This window comes from Lethenteron reissneri, chromosome 28 (genome assembly GCF_015708825.2).
Source record: "Lethenteron reissneri isolate LAM-NWPU_2019-01 chromosome 28, ASM1570882v1, whole genome shotgun sequence".
Lineage (NCBI taxonomy): Eukaryota > Metazoa > Chordata > Hyperoartia > Petromyzontiformes > Petromyzontidae > Lethenteron > Lethenteron reissneri.
This window is the reverse complement of record NC_083806.1, coordinates 944,150-957,573: the sequence shown is the minus strand read 5'-3', so window position 1 is coordinate 957,573 and position 13,424 is coordinate 944,150. Positions and strand designations below refer to the sequence as shown.

At 48.4% G+C, this 13,424-nt stretch overlaps 1 protein-coding gene across 7 annotated transcripts in view; it reads left to right on the top strand.

Moving 5' to 3' along the window:
• The window catches only part of THOC5 (THO complex subunit 5), a 33,635-nt gene that overhangs the window by 682 nt on the left and 19,529 nt on the right, over positions 1 to 13,424 (top strand). For 4 of the 7 annotated variants that reach the window (XM_061561683.1, XM_061561682.1, XM_061561685.1 and 1 more), the window contains exons 2-8: positions 1,451 to 1,597; positions 2,157 to 2,270; positions 5,578 to 5,675; positions 7,391 to 7,537; positions 8,216 to 8,330; positions 8,785 to 8,917; positions 10,169 to 10,207. In XM_061561683.1, coding sequence (XP_061417667.1) covers positions 1,451 to 1,597; positions 2,157 to 2,270; positions 5,578 to 5,675; positions 7,391 to 7,537; positions 8,216 to 8,330; positions 8,785 to 8,917; positions 10,169 to 10,207 — 793 coding nt within the window. The remainder of the gene's footprint in view (positions 1 to 1,450; positions 1,598 to 2,156; positions 2,271 to 5,577; positions 5,676 to 7,390; positions 7,538 to 8,215; positions 8,331 to 8,784; positions 8,918 to 10,168; positions 10,208 to 13,424) is intronic. The other 3 variants (XM_061561684.1, XM_061561688.1, XM_061561687.1) reach the window with 1 other exon arrangement.

The window sequence follows — 13,424 nt, the reverse complement described above, 5'->3', positions numbered from 1 at the left end:
GTGGTGGTGGTGGTTAGTGGTGGTGGTGGTGGTGGAGGCCGCGCGCGTGTGTTTAGGTCCGGCGAGGATGGTGGTGGTTGAGGGTGATTCTGGTGAGGATGATGGTTGTGGTGGTGGTGAGGATTGTGGTGGTTTCAGAGTTTGGTGATGTAGGTGGTACGTTGTGAATGATGGTAGTGAGTATGAATGGTGTAGGCAATAGTCGTAGGTGATTGGTTGAGAATGAATGGTGGTGGAGATTGTGATAGTGATTGATCTTCATTGGATGACCCTGGCAAGGCTCCTGATGGGGCATAATGAGTGGCACCCCCCCCCCCCGGTATGTGGGGGTGTGGTGTATGATGAAAGTTGTGGTGGCAGTCGTGGGGAGCGAGGTGGTGATGGTTGAGGTGGTCAGGATGACGGTGCAGTGACGTTTATCTGATCCAGTCATGGGCCTCCTCTCGGTTGACTCAGCCTCAAATGAGAACCTGGTGTAGCGGTGTGTAAACATCGCCACTGGGGAGACGAAGGTGGCCGGGCGTGGTGCTGGCCACCCACCCCTCGTGTGCCGTGCCGGCCTTCATAGGTGCTCCTCGCTAAGAGCACTTGTCCCAATAGTCTGCTAAGGCTACACGGGGCATCTTTGTCTTTGCTGCTGGCTGTGGTGATGGTGGTGGGGTTGGTGATGTAATAATGGGGATAGTGGTAGTGGTGCATGTGGTGATGGAGCTAATCGTAGTGCTGGTGCCCAAGATGTGGCTTGTCCTGCACCAGAAAATCGTCTAACACCACCCTGCTGTACCGAATTCTTAAGCGGCATTCACTGATAGAGCTTGTTTCACAGGTTAATACGAAATACAATGGGGCAAATGAATGGTTTGAATCCAATGCATTTCACTAATTGACTTTCAGATCAGCGCATGAGAATACTTGAATTCGCTGTGAACGTGATGTTGCACGACGATTATAGATTCCCCCCCCCCCCCACCAACAACTGCTCCACAACTCTCACCTTGTGCTCAAGTATCAACGTTCTTTTCTGACATGTGACGAGCGTGACATCTCGGTAGGGTTACCAACCATAGTGGAACAGAAACGTTGCGCTCGGTTTAATAGTGTTTTTATCTAATGTATCAGTTATCCCTTCTATACATCTCAATGGTTCACGTGTTATTTAATCTCCTAGTTAAATAAAACATACATTAACATTTGTGTGGCTTGGAAGTTATAAAAAAAAGTAATGATGGTAATTAGACTGAAATTCCCTGTGCAATATTCTTTAAAATAACTTTGATTTTCTTTCCTTTCTAATATATTGCACTCCTATCGTGTTTTTGATATTGTTGTAACTTTCCTACCCGCCCTTACTGGCCATCTGCGAAAAATAGCTTTATAGCTCATGGAATTCCTCCAGTATAAAAATTAACATTTTTATTCTAAAATATGTTTCGGTCTGTGCGGTGCGCAGGAGGTGACCCGTGTGTACAGCGATGAAGCGGACGTGGAGACGCGGGAGCCCGAGGCCGACGAGCTCCTCTACGCGGACACGTGTCGCGAGCTGCAGCGCCTCATGGGTGAGGTGGACGAGCTCAAGTCCCAGGGCATGCGGCATAATGTACGTACAGGCCAGCGGTCGTGCCGGTGGTGGTGTCGGCGGTGTGAGTGGTGGGGGTGGTGGTGTTGGCAGTGGGGGCGGTGGTGCCGGTGGTAGTCGCGGTGGTGATGGGCGTGCAGATATATCGGAGGAATCGTCATTATCAGCCAGGGTAAATCCACTGCTGAATTTATTCCACCCCATGCCATTGCCATCTCTTATGTAATGTGTATATAGCTGGTAATGGAGTTTCAAGTTTATTTTATTTTGACTGGGCAAGACCTCGAAAGACCAGGATATCGTCTTGATTTGCAAAAGTGACCGAGGTCACTCGTATGACAAAATAAAGTGGTACAGCTATTAAGCTAGCTGTCTTGTGAGAAATGAAAATATTGCACAAACATAAAATCAATGATAAATCATAATCTCCGTTTTGGTTATTTACTTATAGATGATGAAGATTCTTATTACGGGTACTTCCTTCACCCAGCAGTGGATGGCTAATGATGATCTTGACACTTCTGATGATGGTGATGCTGGTGCTGCTCATGGTGGCGATAACGAATTTCTCCCTCTGCAGGCCCCCGAGATAGAGGAGCGTAAAACGCAGGTTTGCATCCACTTCATGACGCTGAAGAAGCTGAACCGACTGGCGCACATTCGGTGCAAGAAAGGCCGGGATGCTACTTACGAGGTTGGTTATTACTGCATTTGGGCGTCGGGGGGGAGCAGGTGTGACACTTGTGCTTCACAACAACAAGAGCTCGCATGCCTTTCTGTGCGCAGTTGATTTGTTTTCCCACTTTTTCTGCAGTGTGAGTGTGTGTGGGGAGCGGTAGTGTAGTGGATAGTGTGCTGCGCTACAAATCCGACGACCCAAGAGTTCCATTGCCACTCACAGCCAAAACCAGTGACGATTATCTGATCCGGTCCTGGGCCTCCCCTAGGTTGACTCGGCCTCAGAGTAGCTGGTGCAGTGTGTAAACATCAGCACTCAGGAGACAGAGGCGGCTGGTTGAAGTGCTAGCCATCCATCCCCTCGTGTTCCATCCCAGCCTTCATAGGTGATTCGCTAACAGCAATTGCCCCAACAGTCTGTTATCTCTCTGTTCTGCATGAGTTTCCCCCTGGGTTCTCCGTTTTCCTCCTTTAGCCAAAAAAACACATACAACGTAACTAATATTGGCCAAACATCCCAATGACATTTAACTAAGTATCTCCTAATTGCTCAATTGGGATCACACAGCAACAACATTGCCCCCTACTACAAAAACTTAGCAGTATCTTCCCGATAAAGATTATTGAGACTCGGTACGATTTTCCTGCATAATAATACAAATTATTGCTGCTTTGCATGAATAGAAACATTTGTCCTGGAAAAAAAACTCTTCACTCTGCAAAGTTGATTGGGAGCTATACCAATGTCATTCGCTAATATACATTACAAGCCTTTAATGCTCATTGCGCTTTTCATTGATAACAAAAAACATTAATATCTCCTTAATGTAATGTCAGATGTGCGTATTTCCCATTTGCTCTGACCATCTGGCTAATTAATTATATTTATCCTTACCACCAAATCTCTCCGAACGAATGCGCGCCCATCTCTCTGCGTCTCGAGAGCTGAGCAGAGTTGAGCCTCGCTGGTCCTCGGATCGAGGGATCCTGGCAACACAGCATGCGCTCTCTGCTTGGGCTGCAGGGTGGCCAGAAAATTACTTCTTTCATTCATTGATTCTTGAAGTCATCTGTGAGGAGCTCTGTGGCATCCACTCACGTTTGTGGGTTTTCTCCCGGGCAATCCATTTACCCCTCAATGTCAGTCACTTGTTAAGGGAAGCTAGCCAAACATACCGATGCAGAACCCTCCTGCAAAAAGAGTGCCGAGACACTCGGTGGTGAAGCTTTCCTGGATACGTGACATTTGTAATACAGCAGGAGCTGGATATAGACACACCCCTTGGAAGCACGGCCAGCTGTGTTTATATCAGAAGTAGTGTGCTTGTATCAGATGATGCCCTTTGTCTTTGCCCCATCAGTGCAATGTAAGCATGTGTTGCTTATACCAGACCTGTGCTTCAACAAGGGCCAACAAGGGCCATCTGTGCTCTGAACAAGGGACGTTGCCAGAAACGTCATGTGTTTATATATTTTTCCTATTAAGGCTACAGTGTTGTTGACAAATGTGTTGAGTTTTTGTTGTTTGTGTTCGAGCACCACTGCCAAGGCAGTATTGCCAAATTGCCTAATATACAGTGAGGGAAAAAAGTATTTGATCCCCTGCTGATTTTGTATGTTTGCCCACTGACAAAGAAATGATCAGTCTATAATTTTAATGGTAGGTTTATTGGAACAGTCAGAGACAGAATAACAACAACAAAATCCAGAAAAACGCATGTCAAAAATGTTATAAATTGATTTGCATTTTAATGAGGGAAATAAGTATTTGACCCCTCTGCAAAACATAACTTAGTACTTGGTGGCAAAACCCTTGTTGGCAATCACATAGGTCAGACGTTTCTTGTAGTTGGCCACCAGGTTTGCACACACCTCAGGAGGGATTTTGTCCCACTCCTCTTTGCAAATCTTCTCCAAGTCATTAAGGTTTCGAGGCTGACGTTTGGCAACTCGAACCTTCAGCTCCCTCCACAGATTTTCTATGGGATTAAGGTCTGGAGACTGTCTAGGCCACTCCAGGACCTTAATGTGCTTCTTCTTGAGCCACTCCTTTGTTGCCTTGGCCATGTGTTTTGGGTCATTGTCATGCTGGAATACCCATCCATGACCCATTTTCAATGCCCTGGCTGAGGGAAGGAGGTTCTCACCCAAGATTTGACGGTACATGGCCCCGTCCATCATCCCTTTGATGCGGTGAAGTTGTCCTGTCCCCTTAGCAGAAAAACACCTCCAAAGCATAATGTTTCCACCTCCATGTTTGACGGTGGGGATGGTGTTCTTGGGGTCATAGGCAGCATTCCTCCTCCTCCAAACACGGCGAGTTGAGTTGATGCCAAAGAGCTCCATTTTGGTCTCATCTGACCACAACACTTTCACCCAGTTGTCCTCTGAATCATTCAGATGTTCATTGGCAAACTTCAGACGGGCATGTATATGTGCTTTCTTGAGTAGGGGGACCTTGCGGGCGCTGCAGGATTTCAGTCCTTCACGGCGTAGTGTGTTACCAACTATTTTCTTTGTGACTATGGTCCCAGCTGCCTTGAGATCATTGACAAGATCCTCCAGTGTAGTTCTGGGCTGATTTCTCACCGTTCTCATGATCATTGCAACTCCACGAGGTGAGATCTTGCATGGAGCCCCAGGCCGAAGGAGATTGACAGTTCTTTTGTATTTCTTCCATTTGCGAATAATCGCACCAACTGTTGCCACCTTCTCACCAAGCTGCTTGGCGATGGTCTTGTAGCCCATTCCAGCCTTGTGGAGGTCTACAATCTTGTCCCTGACATCCTTGGAGAGCTCTTTGGTCTTGGCCATGGTGGAGAGTTTGGAATCTGATTGATTGCTTCTGTGAACAGGTGTCTTTTATACAGGTAACAAGCTGAGATTAGGAGCACTCCCTTTAAGAGTGTGCTCCTAATCTCAGCTCGTTACCTGTATAAAAGACACATGGGAGCCAGAAATCTTTCTGATTGAGAGGGGGTCAAATACTTATTTCCCTCATTAAAATGCAAATCAATTTATAACATTTTTGACATGCGTTTTTCTGGATTTTTTTGTTGTTATTCTGTATCTCACTGTTCAAATAAACCTACCATTAAATTATAGACTGATCATTTCTTTGTCGATGGGACAACGTACAAAATCAGCAGGGGATCAAATACTTTTTTCCCTCACTGTAAGGTGCGCTATTATATTTTACTCTAGAAGCAAATCATAGCCCTGGTGGGTATTCTCCGTTTCTGCTGTACCATCAGCTCCTTGTGTTTCTCCATTTGTTTCCCGCCCCCCTCCCCAACCACCCGCCCACCCCTTGGCCACTGCAGAACAAGCAGAAGGTGGACGCGCTGCACCTGCAGCTGCAGAACCTGCGCTACGAGGTCATGCATCTGCAGAAGGAGATCACCAAGTGCCTCGAGTTCAAGTGAGTCGCGTGCGTTCGCAGCCCGTACGCCCCCGGCAAAAAACGCACAGCGCACCGAGGTCTGTTACTCAGCAGCTGCGGATAGTGTAACCAACTATCCACATGCCAATTTAAAAACTTTTAATCAGGAAACGTGATTTAAAACAACATTCTTATCGGGTGTAAAGCGCAGTCCCCAACTACTACTATTCACTGTCTCTCAGACCTCTCTGTGTGCTATGAAGAAGGGCCATTGTCGGAAATGTCACCTGTTTGATATTTTTTCCTTATAAGGCCAGAGCGTGTTATTGATGAATGTATTAAATATGTTATCTATTATAATATCGAAAACAATATATATTTTCAGGTGACATTTAAAAATGGAGTTTTGTAAGATAATTCACGCATCCATTAATGTTAATGGTAGTCGTGTGAACATTTGTTAAAGTAAAATGAGCTAATGTAATTTTTTAAGACTGTATCACTGCCAAAGCAGCATAACCAAATAATTTGTTTAATGCAGTCAGGCTGTTCTTATCCGCAATTCCTTTATCTGATTGCACAATGATCACGACTAAAATAACTCAAAATAAATCTACAATTAAACTAGAATTGGCCAATCATCATAATGCTGAATATTATTTGCAGATTACTCAATTGACATGACACAAGCTTCAAATCAAGATTGACATGGCACGTTGCAACGTCGCCCCCTACTGCAAAAACTTGTCAGGACCCTCCTAAAAAGTCTCGAGACTGAGCGAGGCTTTCACGGGTAAACAAGCGTAAATAAATACAAGTAAAAAGAGCACTGTGTGCAGTAGTTACGCACTGAGCTATGAATCCTGAGATCTGAGTTTGATTCCTGCCCATGGCTAACACCAGTGGCGAGTGGTATATGAACGGGTCCTGGGCCACCCCCCACCCTCCATCGCCAACCTGCACTGCCCAGTGTGGTGGAGTATGGTTAAGCAACTCCCCATGACTGACATCGTGTGGGAAGGCTGTCTTCCAGTAGTGGTTAGACGAAGTGTTGTAAATTACAAGTTTAATCGTGCTGATTCACCAGCTGACTATACTGGCTTGCTCACTTCCTCGAGTGAATGTATTATTTCACACTGGTTTATATTTGTGCAATATTTTGGGTTTCTCACATGACAGTTGTTTTTGCTCTTATTTTCATTTGCTTCATTGCTTTACTTTATTTTATTAGTTTCCCCTTTTGCCATGTTGGTGACACAGGTCACTCTTTCAAATGAGAATCCTCCTGGCCTCTTTGAGTTCTCACCTGGTTAAACAAAATCAACTTTAAGCTTGATCTACAGATGCACGGGCTGACTGGTTGGCTTATTGGTTGACTGAGCGTCACCGCCGTGTGTAATTCCCTGGCCAAGCAAACAGACTGACTTGGCAGATTGTTTAGTTACTACTCATTCATCCCCTATGGGACGTAAGGCCACAATGAGCTCTCGGCATCTATTCCTGTTCTTGGCTGCATGCTGTGCCTCTCCCCATAAAGATTCATCTATCCAGAGCCAATCCAGCAACATTCATTTATCCCCAGGATGTCGAGATTGTACCTCTTCATCTCGCCGAGGACTTGTGCTATCTTGGAGGTCTCGTCCATGGTTCTGACGTTCCATGCGCCAAGGCGGAACTTGGCTTAAGGCCCCAATAGACTCTATTGGCGGATGGACTTTGTGAACTTTGCAGCGCCACCCCCCCCTCCCCCCCAGGTCCAAGCACGAAGAGATCGAGCTTGTGTCGGTGGAGGAATTCTACCGGGACGCGCCCCCCGAAATCTCCAAGGAGGAGATCACAAGCAAGGAGCCGCACCTGCAGACGCTGGCACGGCTCGACTGGGAGCTGGAGCAGCGGAAGAGGTTTGCGCGGTGTGGTGTGTCGGGCGATCGGATTGCAACACGGGAGGGTTCATTGGGCCTGGTGGCTCCGTTGTTTTTGCCATTGAAACGTGTGGCCAATGCCTGTGTAGCACGATTTGGTGGGGATTCTAGTGGTTGTACCATTTACGTGTTTGTTCTGCGTGCCATTGTAAATGAGAAGTTCCATCTCGAGGGATGCCCCAGAATAAATCAATCAATTTATTCATCAGTTAATTAACTGATTTACATTACATTCGTTCATCGGAGGAGGATGGATGTCCTGTACCCTTTGTCTCACCTGAGAAGGAATCCTTGTTCCAGAAAATGTGGATAACTTGTATAATCAAATACTTAACCCTTGGTAAAAATTATTAACACATGTGCAAGAAACACCTGGGTACAATTCGCACCACTGGAGGATTTCTGTGTGGATGTTGTACGTTCTGCCCCTGTATGGGTTTCCTCTGGATTTTTCGGTTTCGCACAATGTAATTGGTAACTAGTATTGGCCAAATACTCCCAATGCTGAAACATTACCAATTTAGATAATAACACGTAGCAATATCACCCCCGACTGCAGGACCCTCATGAAGAAGAGGCTTAGAGGCTTTCCTGGGTAAACAAACAAAGATAAAATCGAAAAAAATCACGGACATTGTTGTCATGACTGTACTTCAGGTTGACGGAACAGTACTCGGAATCGATTGGCAGCAAAGACAAGATAGCCAAGGATATCGAGGTGAAGAGGGAGCATCTGAACAACCTCTACCCACAGCTCAATGCTGTCCTGCAGGTAAGAGGGCACACTCCTCCATCCAGCCGCACGTACACAGCCATCATTAACACATTCACGCACCCGCGCACATGCACAATGCTCCCATCTGCAGTGCCTCCGATTGGTCCTTCTTCAAGTCAAAATAGATTTTCGAATTAGGCCTCGTAATGATCTGACCAAAGCTGCGTCATTAAGACCCTCCACCACCCGATGCAGCTAAATAAACTGATTGTCACGTGTGCAGGCGTTTAACATGCCAATTATTTTTTCAGCTCATTGGTAAGCGGAAGAAGAATCCTGTGCACCAAGTTTAACAATTAGATATGTTGCTTCATTTAAAACTACATCAACTGCAATCAGGACAAGAACCAGGACATCCGAATGTTCGGCTTTAAAAAGAATGTGTTATTGGAACACGTTTGGAGATATGTGTACGTTTGTATGTATGTGTGCATTGTGTGTGTGTGTGCAGGCCACAGTGCCCTTGCAGGAGTGCCTGGCCATGCCCTTCGACCAGACGCACAAGCAGGCAGACGTGGCGCGACACCTTCCCGCGCCTCTCTACGTGCTCTTTGTGCAGGCCAGCGCCTATGCTCAGGCGTGCGGTGAGGGCCCCCCCACTCGCTCACTCCCCTTACTCGCCAACTTGCTCACCCATTCACATGCCAACACAATAGTGTGCAGCATGTGGAGTTCAGTGCAGTCTCCTGCAGGTGTCTCAAACTACCAGAGGTCTTGCAGTGTGTGGTTGCATAGACAGTTTGGGTGCTGTCAAGACACCGAACAAACTGTGTTAGTTTTCTGGGTTCTTGATGTCTGTGGAGGTTTCATAACGCCTCTTGTCAAAGCACAAAGCCAGATATGCTGAGGTCCTGGGAGAAGCCCCATAGGCTGGAGTCGCACGTTAAGGCAGATGCCTATGTCTGGGTACTGAACCCCTCAGCCAGAGCTGAGGGGTTCAGTGTGTGGAGGAAGCCGAGCAGTCAAACCACAGCCTCAAGGTGCAATGGAGCCCCCGTTACCATCACAACTTGGGGATCGGAAGGGGGGGGGGGTCGCTTTGCCAGGAGGGACCCCTAGAAGGGGGCTAACTTGGGGGCTTGCCGAGGGATGCCAAGGAAGGGGGCTTCCTTCGGGGCTTTGCCAGGAGAGGGATACTGGGGGTTGGCGCTGGAGGGTGGTTGCTGCATGCGCTGTCTCAGCGTGTGTTACCACGTGTGACTTGACTCGAGGGGTCATACTTCCTTGGTCAGAACACTGAGCCTGTACTGATGAGCTCCACCTACACGGTTACCAAACGTTACACAATATGTATGCTCACTTGAATATTGATGCATTTTCAAAAGCTGGCAACTGCAAACGTTAGTGCGCTAATTGAATGTAAATTTACAAGCATTCTTTACTGTAAAGATGGGTCTTGCTCAGCAGTTGAACAGGTTTCACTTTTATGTGTTAACACATTGAGCACACACATAGACACACATCCCTATCACATGCACCACACATGCATACACACCCAATACACATCATGTCCCACACACTATGCGTGCACACACACTCACACCGTGCATGAATCCTAAACATAGACACCACACCACACACACCGTACACACTGCCTGAACCTGCACACACACACACCAAACATACCCATTACATGTACTGCAAGAAGAACAAGAAGCTCACACACACACATACCGCATACACATCACACATGCAAACACATATCACACGCACTGCACGAACATGCACACGTACACACACTACACAGCACTGCATGAACACACCGCGTGTGCTATGTGCACGCTGCCCGTGTTGCGTTGTCACGTGTCTCTGTCCTGTGCTCCTCATGCTGCTAGCAACACGGCTCCCAACGGGCTCAGAGCCCCCGGGGAAGGGTGAGTGTCCGCCCCTCCCCCCTCGCTCGCGCGGGGCGCGAGTGTGAGCAACGCCGTGCCGTGTTCACTCACTGCCGTATTCTTAGTCACGGCTTGGCACCATGGCTCTCGTGAGCTCTGGTGAGGCGTGGCTCAAAGCCACGCTCAACTTGACCCGACTCGGAGCATTGTTCCAGCCACCCTCGGGATTCCCACGAGCCGAGGCTGAGCCGAGCTATGGCTGAGCCACTCGTGCGTCTTTGGAAGCAGCCGAGCTGCTCGAGTCTGAGCCGAGCCATATCAGAGGCCTAACCAGAGCCGAGCCGCCACTGAGAATACGGCCCCCAGTGTTATTTGAGTTCCCCTACAGTTTGGCAGATTTTACAGTTTTCTCTGGGTGCTGGTGGGTATTTGAGCTGTGTTGAACTAGAGCCCCGTTGAAAATCAGTAGTAGTCAATGACTGGGTAGTTGCCTACAGTGGTGGGTACGTGAAAGATATTCATCAGCATGTGTTATGACTTGTTCAACCATTAGTTACACAGAGTAGCGATCGCAATCTGGGAAAGCCTAACTCGCCACAGTGAATAACATTATTTATTCAGGTTTGTTGACAAGCCGTCCGTATTGGCTAACAATCCTGCAAACAGCAGTACAAAATACAATGCCATTGGAATTTCGATTGATGTAGCATCATATTAGTATTATGATTCTGCTGGTTTACCCAGCAAAGCCTCAATTGGTCTCAAGTCTCTAGGAATTCTGCACAGTATTTGATAGTAGGGTGTGGTGTTGTTGTGTGTAATCCCAATCGGGTAATTTGCAGGTATTTATTATTGCATTGGCATGTTTGGCCCAGTGGCAGTTGCATTGCATGTTTTTTTTAGCAATGAGAAGAAACCCCAGAACATGGAGGAAACCCATGCAGAACAGGGGGGAGAACACACAAACTCCACACAGAAAAAGGCGCCCGAGTCGGGAGTTGAACCTGACCACTTCTTGCTGTGAGGCACGAGCGTTACCACTGCCGCCCTGTTGGCTAGCATTTCAATGCGACTGCATCTCAAGAAGCTGTGCAGAAGCAGTGGGCATATTTACTTTGTAGAGAGAGACAGTCGGTATGTCATAGTCAGGGAAAAGAGGAAGGTCTCGAGCCTGGACTTGAGCGGAGGCGGGGAGTCCACAGCACGGATGGCTGTGGGAAGGGGAAGGGAGTTCCAGACTGGGCAGTCCGTGGTGAAAGAGGGAAGACATGCGGTTTTAGGTTGGCGACATCAGTGAGTGGAGTAGGTGAAAACTGGACGAAGATTTTTGTCAGAGATTGTTAACCCCCCCCTCCCCCCCCATGACATTTTTTTCATTTTGGTGACGCATGTGACTCTGGCAAATAAGACTCCACCCTGGTCTCCTCGGTTCTAAAAAAAACCTGAACTTAAAACTTGACCTCTGGCTGGTCAAGTGATGTGGCGTTTACCGGAGTTGGTTAAATGCCATGGGTTTGAGAGAAAGATTGATGAACAATCCAGTAGGAGCGCTTGCATCCAAATGTGCAGCCGACTTCAAAGTGCGAGCGCTTGGCAGAAGCACAGACGCATTTCAGTGGATGAAGGAAGGCACTTTGAGCATCGCTCCACGTTTGTGTTCGTTTGAGCCTTTTTGGGTAACCTAAATAACACTGCCAGCGCCACGCTTACACGGTCACGGCGTGCTGGCGGTTCACACGTGCGTCTCTACGCCCTGTGCTTGTGTGAGCTGTCTGTGTGCTGTGCTTGTGTGAGCTGTCTGTGCGCTGTGCTTGTGTGAGCTGTCTGTGCTTGTGTGAGTTGTCTGTGGGCTGTGCTTGTGTGAGCTGTCTGTGCGCTGTGCTTGTGTGAGCTGTCTGTGCTTGTGTGAGCTGTCTGTGTGCTGTGCTTGTGTGAGCTGTCTGTGCGCTGTGCCTGTGTGAGCTGTTTGTGCGCTGTGCCTATGTGAGCTGTCTGTGCGCTGTGCTTGTGTGAGCTGTCTGTGCGCTGTGCTTGTGTGAGCTGTCTGTGCGCTGTGCTTGTGTGAGCTGTCTGTGTGCTGTGCTTGTGTGAGCTGTCTGTGCGCTGTGCTTGTGTGAGCTGTCTGTGTGCTGTGCTTGTGTGAGCTGTCTGTGTGCTGTGCTTGTGTGAGCTGTCTGTGCGCTGTGCTTGTGTGAGCTGCCTGTGCTTGTGTGAGCTGTCTGTGCGCTGTGCTTGTGTGAGCTGTCTGTGTGCTGTGCTTGTGTGAGCTGTCTGTGCTTGTGTGAGCTGTCTGTGCGCTGTGCTTGTGTGAGCTGTCTGTGCGCTGTGCTTGTGTGAGCTGTCTGTGCTTGTGTGAGCTGTCTGTGCTTGTGTGAGCTGTCTGTGCGCTGTGCTTGTGTGAGCTGTCTGTGTGTTGTGCTTGTGTGAGCTGTCTGTGTGCTGTGCTTGTGTGAGCTATCTGTGTGCTGTGCTTGTGTGAGCTGTCTGTGTGCTGTGCTTGTGTGAGCTGTCTGTGCGCTGTGCTTGTGTGAGCTGTCTGTGCGCTGTGCTTGTGTGAGCTGTCTGTGTGCTGTGCTTGTGTGAGCTGTCTGTGTGCTGTGCTTGTGTGAGCTGTCTGTGTGCTGTGCTTGTGTGAGCTGTCTGTGTGCTGTGCTTGTGTGAGCTGTCTGTGCGCTGTGCTTGTGTGAGCTGTCTGTGCGTTGTGCTTGTGTGAGCTGTCTGTGCGCTGTGCTTGTGTGAGCTGTCTGTGCGCTGTGCTTGTGTGAGCTGTCTGTGCGCTGTGCTTGTGTGAGCTGTCTGTGCGCTGTGCTTGTGTGAGCTGTCTGTGCGCTGTGCTTGTGTGAGCTGTCTGTGCGCTGTGCTTGTGTGAGCTGTCTGTGCGCTGTGCTTGTGTGAGCTGTCTGTGCGCTGTGCTTGTGTGAGCTGTCTGTGCGCTGTGCTTGTGTGAGCTGTCTGTGCGCTGTGCTTGTGTGAGCTATCTGTGTGCTGTGCTTGTGTGAGCTATCTGTGCTTGTGTGAGCTGTCTGTGCCTGTGTGAGCTGTCTGTGTGCTGTGCTTGTGTGAGCTGTCTGTGTGCTGTGCTTGTGTGAGCTGTCTGTGCGCTGTGCTTGTGTGAGCTGTCTGTGCGCTGTGCTTGTGTGAGCTGTCTGTGCGCTGTGCTTATGTGAGCTGTCTGTGCGCTGTGCTTGTGTGAGCTGTCTGTGCGCTGTGCTTGTGTGAGCTGTCTGTGCGCTGTGCTTGTGTAAGCTGTCTGTGC